The 11349-nt window shown below is 35.6% G+C and overlaps 1 protein-coding gene across 3 annotated transcripts; it reads right to left on the bottom strand.

The window, feature by feature from the left end:
* Window positions 1-215: 215 nt before the first annotated feature.
* LOC131540244 (coiled-coil domain-containing protein 158-like) lies at window positions 216-10747 on the bottom strand. 3 transcript variants are annotated; one of them, XM_058774838.1, is made up of 14 exons: window positions 10528-10747; window positions 9792-9884; window positions 6920-7159; window positions 6450-6618; window positions 5271-5423; window positions 4218-4330; window positions 2127-2285; window positions 1915-1968; window positions 1695-1802; window positions 1473-1603; window positions 1279-1341; window positions 997-1064; window positions 779-904; window positions 216-590 (listed from the first exon to the last, which is right to left on the bottom strand). In XM_058774838.1, exons 3-14 carry the CDS (start codon window positions 7064-7066, stop codon window positions 526-528), a joined length of 1356 nt encoding a protein of 451 aa, XP_058630821.1. In that variant the 5' UTR covers window positions 7067-7159; window positions 9792-9884; window positions 10528-10747; the 3' UTR covers window positions 216-525. The 3 variants fall into 3 exon arrangements, with proteins under 3 accessions (XP_058630821.1, XP_058630820.1, XP_058630819.1); XM_058774837.1 differs by having other exon boundaries at window positions 217-590; window positions 779-901; window positions 1915-2007; window positions 10528-10746; XM_058774836.1 differs by having other exon boundaries at window positions 218-590; window positions 1915-2007; window positions 10528-10745.
* Window positions 10748-11349: the final 602 nt, after the last annotated feature.

An 11349-nucleotide genomic window follows, 5' to 3' on the forward strand; every position in this document is an offset into this window, starting at 1 on the left:
TGAAATTAATATTTTTTTGTTTGATACATCCCGCCCTGTCTTCCTGTTTCAGTGGAAATTACGTCAACACAACACATTGAATAATGCTGCATGTTTCAAGGCATTTCAGTAGCCTTTAAAAAAGATGTCAACAAAAGAATAGCAAAGGTTCAATGTTTAGCAGGTGAGTTAGACTTCAAGCGGTGCATGCTGGTTAGAAATGTCACTGTGTCATTAAGTATGGCCTCACTTTATTGGTATTTTAATATTGTTGGCATGTTATGAACTATTTTTGGTACATACAGGGGCTGTATAAAGCAAAATTCAAATGTCTGTTTAGCTGATAAATATTACATCTAATCCACTTTATTTGCAATGAAGAAAGCAAACAGTGAGAGCGTCACTATATGTCCGTTTTGTCCATTTTCAACTCCTCAGAATTCAAATGTCAAATTTCATCAGTCAGTAAGACCAGCTTCAGTGACGCCTATTGAGACTAAAATAAACAAAAACAGTGTCATTCTGACCATCATCCTTCAGTAGCTTCTACGGCCTGTCCATCTTGATTTTCTGAGATGCCTGTCTTGTGAGCTCATCTTGATTGTTGGCAGCTGATAAAAGACCAATAAAACTCCAGCTTTATAACCAATTAATCACTCACTGTGATTTACAACATACGATAAACAAATGAAATCATTGGCTTATTGGCATTGTTCAATAAATCATCCTGCAGGCATCATTTATCTGTTTGAATTTCATAAAACGGCTCTAGTTGTGTTTGATGTGAAGTGAAGCTCACATATCTGATTAGCGTTGACAGGGCGCTCCATCTTCAGCCAATAGTTTCTGTCAGCGGGAAGATCAGAAGTGAGGAGGAGGTGCACAGGAGACCTGCGTCCTGTCGCAAGGTGTACTGCATTATCTGCTAAACAAGAGACATTTTTTATATTTAGGCATTTTTCCAAATTAGAAGGGATCATTTTTTCATCATTGATCAGTGTAGCAGCACAGACTCACTGTCATCTGATAATGGGCTGTTGTTATCGCGCTTATTAGGTTCAGCCGTTCTGAAGGTTCCTGGCTCACTGCATCAAAGCAAGCACACATGCAACACAAGAGCAGAGTCTCAGAGCACTAACTCTTGACTCAAGCATAAATCACTGCCGAGAAGCACTTAAATGTTACAAAATGGCTTCAATGAGGCAAAGCAGCTTCTTGAGCATCAAGCATCTGTGCATGTGTGCTTAGATGTCATGAAACTACTTGAAGTCAACTTGCAAGTCCACTTTTTCCTCTTACCTGTAACTGGTTATTCTCCTAGCTGACCTTGTGGTACTTTCAGCACCTCTAGTTCCTGTAGGTCTGCAAAAAGAAAATGTTAAATAACACTTTAGTGCCATACAAAACTCTGCTTAGACTCATCCATTCCTTGATGATGTAGCCTTCCCTAAGGTGATTTCCTCTATAATGGCTTTTGTGAATGAGACTCTCACAGTCTAGATTTGTGGTCTTCCTTAGGTCCCCTCCTGAAGCTCAAGGTAGTGTGTGGTCCTTGCTCTTCAGCAATCCCACCACGCAGCTCTCTTAAACTCTTCAGCTCCACAATGGGGTCAGAGACTCTCATCTGGAAAGATTCCAGAGGGAAAGCCGTTCCAGCACATCCTGTCAGTTCAGATATTTAAGTGTGTGGGTGGTTGGAAGGGCTTCTTTCATACCTCCATTAGGCCATTAACATTATGCTGATCGAGGGGAAGATGAGTCTGAAGGGTATGGCTGCTGACTGGAGATCTGGAGACGTTACGCAAGTTCTGGCTTTGCAATTCCTAACAAAAACATACACATGGGGAGATAGCTTAACAGCAAGAGAATAATAAAGTTTGACCAGAAGATGATAGTAAATAATTACTACTACAGTAAATGTGTGTACATTTTTACCTTTATATCTAATGCATGCTGCAGTTTCAGTCTCATAAGCTCCTGCTCCTGCTTCTGAATAAATTCTTGGCATTCAGCAAAACTGTCAGACATCTGTACATTATATATTATAATGCTATGGTTTACAATGTCGGTGATACAGAACATCTGTTCCATCATCTGTTCAGTACTGTTGTATAATAACAATAAACATCTGTTTAACAAGAAGACACCTTGTATAAAGCTGCTTCCAGTCTCTCAGCTTTGCCTTTGAGCTCTCGCTCTTGTGAGCACAGAGCCTCCACTTCAGACTCCAGTCTTCTCCTGCTCTCCCTCTCTGACAGCAGCTCTTGTGTCTGCTTCATAACCAGTAATGCCTGACGGTGCTTCTCCTATAAGACACAAACACAATTATTCTTGCAAAAAAATATGCAAAAACAAACATAAACAGAAGAAAGTAGCTGATTGCACTATGCCAAAGAACTATGGACATGTTTAGGTAGGTTGATTTGTTTTTGCGCTGTTAAAGCTTATGTCTGGAAACACATCAGTTATAACTGTTATTATTTTCATTTATAAAAACTAACTCTCAAAGAATAGTGTACCTCCTTAATGCAAGAACACTGTAATATGTTATCTATTTAATCCTGCAAATCAACACATGTATTGCAGTAACACATTTACATTACACAATCTGCAAAATGTTATTTAAAAAAAAAAAAAAAAAGAGTGAGAACAATATACACTGCTTATCCTGTTTAAAAGTTTACATCCTTCTTGAACTTCAGTGAATGTTTGCAACTTTTACAATGGTTGTGTATAAGTTAATCAGTTATCCTCAGTTTGAAAAGATGGATCTCAAAACCATAGTCACTGTTGGAAATAGTTCAAAGATCTAGAAGATGCTGGAAAACCAAAGAATATGCAGGACCTGAAGTATTTTTCTGAAAAACAGCAGGCTGTTTAACTTAGGGAAAAACGAATGACTCATAAACAACTAGCACAAAACAAAAAACTGTTGTGGCCAATTCAGTTATTATTTGGTCTTAAGGACTATATGTGAACATCTGTTGTGTGAAATTGCTTATTCGGGTCAGCATTACATATTAACACAAATGCATTTTTTTTTATTTTAATTAGTAACTTTTTGCAGATTCTGCCATGTGCATATAAACTTATGACTACCACTGTACAAGTATAGTAATTAAAACAGTGATTGGCCTGGAAACTGTCTCTCTTGAGGTGATTTCAAAATCAAAGTATACCAGATCAACTTACACCTTCATTCAGGCCATGTTTCCCACTGTCTTTCTGATAATCCTCACCAATAAATATTTCATGCATTTTGGTGATGGCAGAGGGGAATCCCTGACAGTGCTTTGTGAAAATATAAAAGTGCTTGACGGTCAATAAAATGATTTCCCTTGGTCTCAAGCTTAAGGACACTTTCAGTCTCCTGTATAATAAAAAAAAATTATTAAAAAGTGCCATTTTTAGAATGCAGACACCAATAGGCTGAAAGTCCAAAACTCATTTTACAATGCTTTGAAACATCTGAGAAAATATATCTTTCTCCAGTTATTTTGAGCTATTGTTAATTATTGGGAACATACATAAAGTTTTTTTTCTTTTTTTTGTTGATCTGAAGATTATCATATCAGACGTGTTTCCAAACTGTCTGTAATTTAATCTGGAAATTTGAATAGCAGCTTGAACACTCTGGGTCTGGACACCACATTTTTAACATTGAAAACAGTATTTTTCATTACTGTACTTTTTTCAAGTATCTGTACTTGATCAGAGAATTTTTATTTTGGGAAACTTTTATACTTACTTCACTACATTCCAAAAGCATAATATTATACGTTTACTCCACATTTCATTAAACATATCATTCCTTGCCACCTCCTCTGAGACACAAGAGTGATGTTTCTTTTCAACGAGCTGGTTGAATTGACCAGTTACACTGAACGATTCATTCGCGAATTGAACAGTAATTTTTAAAATACTCAAACCATTTTATTTGTATATATTTAATTTGTTTGCACATTTGAATTATCAGTAATTTACAATAAATTTTATAATTTTCATATTTTAATAGTGTAAAAAAGTTATGGCAACAAGAAAAAGCTGACTAGAATAAATAATTAACACGGTTCATTGACTTTTACTGTAAAATTACTACTTTTACTGGAGTTATATTTTATTAGGGTCTCTCAAGTACTTGACTTGTGTATTCCGTCCGCCACTGATCACAGACACACTAATTAGTAAAAAGGTGGTATTGTGAGAAACAGAAAGCTGTTATTAGTGATGCACCCCACCATCTTGAGCTTCTCTATGTTCTCCTCCAGCCCCTGAATTCGGCTTTGCAGGAAATCAGTCTGCTCCCTTTTAGCAGTGATCTGTTTCTGCATTTCCAGAGCAATCTTAAGACCTGAAATACATATAAAACAGTCTCCAATCATTTCAACCACGAATAAAACTCTCTGAAAAATAATTATTCACTGTCCTGTCAGAAAAAGGAATATTATGTTCAGTGAGGTGTCGCCCTATCTGTGAAATGCTTGACATTCAAACTGAATGAACTCAGGTTGTTATGTTAGCTGCATCGCATGTTCACAAGAGAATAACTTGAACTATACTGTTAATGCATTGTCTGCTTTTCAAAAAACACTTTGTCCAGTGAACCAATGAACTGAAACTTACGTCATATGAGACCATTTTCCCATTCAGTCCCTCTCACAATTGAATAGGACAAAATGAAACAATGGAGGGTTACAGAGGTCAGACCTTAGAAATCATAGCTACATTATGTAACAGCCCACAACCACGGCACACACCGAGAACAAGTGTTCTTTAACAATGTCTCAATACGCTGATGACAAACAGCTGAGAACATTGTATAAAATGTCCAAATGCTATACTTTATACAGATTAAGTGATGGAAAAGTACATAGTGGAATAACAGCAGGAGGGCATGGACGAGATCTATAATCTCAGTATGCTGTCTTCCTGCCATTATCCAGAACGCAGAACAACAAAACGATGGCCACACACTGGCTCTCTGTAAAGAATGTAAATGAATCCAGTAACGTAGGGTGTGGCCTTCCGCCTTTTATTTTATATACACTTGGCCTAGTTCTGGTTTTTCCTGAGGTAACACTGTAGGCGGTGTAAAAACATCCTTATTTTAATTATCAGCAGTGCTATGAATGGGTACGGATGCCTATATTTGTATTTGAGTAATTAGGACTTTCCTGAAATTTTTTCTCAAAGGTTTGATCTCAGGGGCCAGTCCTGTGAGGTTACTGAGGGCGAATCTGAGTGTTCAGCTAAAAGAATTGATCACATTTCTGTGTGTGTTTGTACAGTACCATGCACGTCAGCTCCCTCCAGTGTTCTCAAGGAACTGTTGGCCTGGTCCAGCACAGCTCGTACAGTCTTCAGCTGAGTCTTGAGTTTCAGGTTCTCTCGTTCCAGCTCACAGGTCTTACTGCCGAGCAGCTCTTTCAAAGCTTTCTGTCCCTCTGATGAGTTTTTGGGGGACAAAGTGAAAAAATGTCAGGGTGATGCTACTGACAGAAAAAAAAAAAAAAAGCTCATTAAAAGAATGAAATTATTTAAAAGAAAACATTATCAAGCAGTTTGGGATCATTTTTTTAATTATTACTTCTTAGAAAATATTCACTACCATTCAACAGGGTTTGGGGTTAGTTTTCAAGATTTTTTTTATGTATTTGAAGTGTCTTCTGCTCACCAGGTTGCATAATTTTTTGACTGTTTAAAATACAGCAAAACAGTAATACTGCAAAATATTATTACATTTTAAAATAACTGTTTACTACTTCAATATATTTTAAAATATAATTTATTCAGTGATAGAAAAGCTACATTTTCAGCAGCCATTACTCCAGTCTTCAGTGTCACATGATCCATCAAAAATCATTCTAATATGCTGTTGATTTGTTGCTCAAGCCAATTTCTTATTATGAATGTTGAAACTGCCTCATATTTTTGGTGGAAAATGAGATAGATTGATGATAAATAGAAGGTTCAAAATAATGTAATTTATTTTAAATTGAAATATCAGATGATTTGAACTTTTTTAAGGCAAGGTTAGTTCATGTTGTAAAAGTGAAGCCACTAACCTAAAACTTTTATGAACTGATAATTGATGAGATTTGATCAAAAAGAAAAATGTTTACCTTAAATGTTACTGCAAAGACATGTAAAACAATACATTTTTACTCTCTCACATGTATTCAAGATATAAGGAATATGTTATTATTTTTATTTGAAAGTAATATTCTATAAATATATATATATATATATTTTTTTTTTTTTCTTAATTGTGGATACTATGTATATGTCACTGACCCAGATGACATTTGCTTTGAGTTTTTGTTTCTTCCAAATGATGTATACAATAAAAATCCAATAAAAGCAAATATTACATGTTCAAGTTTTTAAGGACACTACTTGTTCAACACACACTTTAAAGTCAGTTTATATCAGGTCTGCGGTTTGAGATTTAGATGAATCTGTGTTTGTACCTTTTAGCTGGGTAAGCTGCATACGCCGCACTCCCAGCTCAGCGGTCATCTGCTGTTTCTCTGAAGTAAGCTGATCAACATTGCAGATCTTTTCTGAGAGCGCAGCGTGCTGACAGGCCTTCTCTCTTTCCATTATGCTGAGTCTGAGCTCTGCCTGTCTCAATGCAGCCTGTTAAACCAACCAGTATACAGTACGGATGACATGCAAGAAACACTTATGAGAAGAAGTGCAATATAAAACACTCAGCTTGGATCAAAGGAAATATTTGTGTAATATATCTTCATAGCTCTTCCTGTTCCAGCCATCGGGCATCAACAATGTCCATGAAAGGGGTTATTTAATCTATAATTGGTTTAATATTTAAACAGAAACCACCGAATAGCTAAGGTATCCTATATTGTGAATTAGTTGTCACAGGAATAGTCTTTAAGTTCTACTCAAAGATTCTTCCCTAAATTTCCCTATGCACCTTCAGTTGCTGATTCTCCCCTCTGAGCTGCTCGAACTGGTTAATCAAATACTGCTGCACGCCCACAGTGCAGCTGTGATTTGGGATAATATGCAGGACATTTTCCAGTTCTGTGCTCATCATCCAGTCATCTGCCTCTGCCATCATGACCTTCAGCAGACCTTGAACCTCTTCCAGCTGGACATGGACCTGCTGCACTTCATGCTGCTTCAACAATGCCTGCAGATGGCTTCTCTTCCACTGAAATACACATAACAAAACTGAAATGAAATCACTGGATAGCCCAAAAAACTGCCTACATTCTCTGAAGAACCAGTTGTTCTCAAACGGTGGGTCACTCACAGTCTGTTACGAAAGGGTTTACAGATATCTAGAAAAAGGCAGTTAAAAGCAATTAAAGGAGTAATTCATCCAAAAATCCACAATGTAGATGAGATTTTTTCATCAGAACAGATTTGAGAAATTTAGCATTACATCACCTCTGCAGTGAATGGGTGCCATCAGAATGAGAAACAAACAGCTGATAAAAATATCACAATAATCCACACGACTCCAGGCAATCAATCAGCATGGAATGAAGTAAAAAGCTGCATGCTTACAAAAGAAAAATCCATAAAGATGTTTTTATCCTCAAACTGTTGCTTCCAGCTAAAATACAAATCCTTTATCCATATTATTGTTTTCTCCAGTAAAAAAAGTCATGTCTGACTCAGTCGGTCCAAAATAGTTCTAAAAAATGCAATTTTTCACTTCACAATACATTACTGATGGACTGGATTACTTAGTGATATTTTTACATCAGCTGTTTGAACTGACGGCACCCATTCACTGCAGAGGATCCATTGATGAGCAAAGTAAAGCTAAATCTCTCCGAATCTGTTCTGATAAAGAAAGGCACTCATCTACATCTTGTATGAGTAAATTTACAACTTTTTTTTCGCGAAACAATTCCTTCAATATAATTGTGCACAGTTAGGAAGATGCAAAAAAAAAATAAAAAATTTTGCCTATCATCTTTTAAAAGGGAGGAGAAAACACTTTTGTCTATAGTATTAAGTTCATGATGATATTTATCATTTAGTTTTATTTTAAGGAGCTTTTTGTTTACTTTTGAACGATAAGCAACTTTGCTTGGTAGGCATCTTCATCTTCAATGAAAAACTTGAAGCAAAACCACTGCTACAAACAATGCGAGTACAGATGATGTCACCTTATGTCAACAGTCATGTGTTCAAAATTAAGAACATTTATCAACGTGATTCCTCTTTGCATCATTCTGAACAATCACAATGAACGTGGTAAGTCCTGCAATACAAAATGCAATTGCAGTAATTCCTGTTGGAGTCTGAGGCTGGTACAGGCTGTGCCGACCTGCAGCTGAGCTGCCTCTCTCTTGGCTTGCTAAAGCTGATCTCAAATCAATTCTACCTGACAGTTCGACCAGAGACTCTGTTCCGTCTCTGCCAACAGCTCAAAAGTGTCTTATACTCACCAAGGGTGCATTTATTTAACCAAAAATACAGTAAACAGTAATATTGTGAAATGTTATTACAATTTAAAATAACTGATTTCCATTTTAATACATTTTAAAAATGTAATTTATTTCCGTGATGGCAAAGCTGAATTTTCAGCAGCCACTACTAGAGTCTTCAGGGTCACATGATCCTTGAGAAATCATTCTAATATGCTGATTTCTGCTCAAGGAACATTATTTATATCTTATTACTCAGATAATATTACTATTTTTTTTTTTTTTTTTTTACAAGAAACTCATTATCAGTGCTGAAAATGCTGTTTAAAATGTTTGTGGCAACCGTTTTCCCCTCCCAGGATTCTATAATGACTAGAAAGTTCAAATGAACATCACTTATTTGAAACAGAAATATTTTGTAACATTATAAATGTCATATTGTCACTTTTGATCATTTCAATGTGGCCTTACAACTTTTGGATGGTAGTGTACACTTGTCAACAGGAGATTCTACTATGGCATCTGTAATAAAAACTTTTGCTTTGGTGTGATGCCACCAATGTTTATCAGTATAAGATTAAATACCTGTGATCAAGACCACTGACTAACTCATTTAATGTTGATAACATTTTTTAATGCTGAAATGTTTTGTTTTTATAGCCCAACAGTGTCCCCAAGTGGAACTGCAAAAATAAAGACTGACCCCACCTCTGCCTGTCGCTGGTCAGTCAGATATATAAGCCTGTCCTAATCTCACGCCATTGGTTGAACTAAAGTTGAGATGTGTTTGGGCTAGTCTAGATGCACAAACAAACTGATCAAAACTGATTGTTATTAATATCCTTTTTTTCTTAAAAAAAAAAAAAAAAACTGAAAAGAAAAAGCAAACATAAACTTGTCTTAAGCAGCCTACACTGCTGTTTATTACTGTAAGTTGGCAGAGTTGTGTTTGTAATTGGGCTGAGAGGTCCCTTCCTCTCACGGCCTTCTTGGCCTGGGACTGGGACTGAGCCAACTCCTCTTCCACTGACCTGAACCAGCAGCCAACTCAGTTACGTTCCAACAAACCCTTCTCTCATTGTAGAGTACAGCCACATTGAGCATATGAAGGCTATCAAGCATACCAGATGCAACAGTCAGACAGTGCTAATGTGAAACATCCATCATCCCAGCATCCAAGTTCTCCAGTTTTTGTGTAAACACAAAAAGGAGTTGGAACACTCGTCTCATTACCTTGTTGTTTCTCTGACTCCAGCTAATTTATCTTTCTCTGGCGTAAACAGGATAAACTTTCGGCTGGTTTTCTAACTTATACATGAAACAGAACCATTTTAATCAAAAAGCGATCAAACGAAAAGCAAAATTATTTTTAGTTGGGAGGATATACACATGAGAACTTACTGTGATTAAACAAAAGTTGCAGGCTGGTGGAGTTAGTCTGTAAGCACCAAGATTTCTCAGTCAATATCGCCACCTTCTGGTCATGACTCTTGTCTGTAACAGAACATAACGTAATGTGTGGATCAACCACCACAGTATTCCAGTTAAGTTTTGATACTCATTGAACCTTAATACTCATTTGAACCCAGAGTGACAAATACAAAGGACATTCATTAAAAAAATCAATTTAAAAAATAAATAAAATCACACACTCTTGAACACAGAATTAAATAAATAAATAAAATACAGCACTTTCGAAATTTCAATCTATCAGTATATTCACTATCCGTTCGATCTATATATTACGTAGTATACTTTAACAATACTGTATTCTTTTGTATGGTGTGTACACTGCTTTTCTACTGTGTTTGTACTTTTGTGATGTTCTAATAAACATGATCAAACTAATCATCATTTTTTACTCTTATTCTAGGTTGATAGCAGCTATAGGTAAAATACAATATAAAAATCCACTAAGACCGACACATTCCTTAACCGACCTCTCTGAATCTGTAATCTAATAAATAAATAAAAGACAAATGTTTTGATTTCTTATCCATAGCATATTTATTACGGATTAATTTCCACTTGTAGGGTTCTCTTTAGACCTTTGTTCAACTACTCACTGTACGATCTGAATATTATTACATATTATTTACAGATAAATATTTGCAACCACATTAACGTGCCAACTCACAAAGTGTGTTTGTTCTGGAGAAATATCGCGCCGAAACCCTTCCGGTTGACAGCAGGTGGTATAGTCATCAGCTTTATTTTTGATTGCCAGAAAGCATCCTGAATAAGCGGGATATTCGCTTTCGCTACAAATTAAATTGGAAGTACAGCCAGTTTTAAATTGAAGGTAAATTTATTTTGTTTGCATTTGCAAAAAGATTTGACCAAAGCTATCTAACCTGCTAGCTAATTTGCAAACAGGCGCAAGGAAGCCACCATCATCACCATAGCAACTACAGAACGTCACTCCCTATGGCTTTCCATTCATACGGGAAAAGGGACTTTGACACAGGCCATTGAAACAAGTAGATTGGTGTTTAATCATAACATAATTATATAAAATAATCCAGTGCGCCTTTACCATATGCATCAGAAACATTCAATGTTTGTCACAATAATCAATGTCGCAAAATCATTCAATTAAATGTAAAAAATATGAATAAAAAAGGCAAGAAACATTCTATTTGGTTAAGTGCATGTAATTATAATGTAAATATTGTAAATAAATAAAACAAAATACTGTGGAAAATATAAAAATATATTAACAAATATATAGTAAACAAGCATGAATTCTCTTATAATATACAGTGAAAACATATTATATATAAATGTAACTTTTTTTTTTATTTTTTTTACAAATACATGTTTTTTATTTTTATTTTGTGTTTTCTTATACTGCACTTTTGTTAACATTTGTTGTATTTTTATGTGCTATAGAAACACGTGTATAGACAATGATATAAAGTTTTTTATTTCTTTGAAAATTTTAGGTTATAAAAATATT

Source organism: Onychostoma macrolepis, chromosome 05 (assembly GCF_012432095.1).
Source record: "Onychostoma macrolepis isolate SWU-2019 chromosome 05, ASM1243209v1, whole genome shotgun sequence".
In the NCBI taxonomy this organism is placed as follows: domain Eukaryota; kingdom Metazoa; phylum Chordata; class Actinopteri; order Cypriniformes; family Cyprinidae; genus Onychostoma; species Onychostoma macrolepis.

Coding starts and splice junctions, on each gene's coding strand:
- LOC131540244 (XM_058774836.1), bottom strand. CDS start 7,066: ATGATGGCAGAGGCAGATGACTGGATGATGAGCACAGAACTGGAAAAT. Junction 1,342..1,472: donor GAAGACCACAAATCTAGACT/GTGAGAGTCTCA, acceptor TTCTTTTTGCAG/ACCTACAGGAACTAGAGGTG. Junction 1,065..1,278: donor AGGAGAATAACCAGTTACAG/GTAAGAGGAAAA, acceptor GCTTTGATGCAG/TGAGCCAGGAACCTTCAGAA.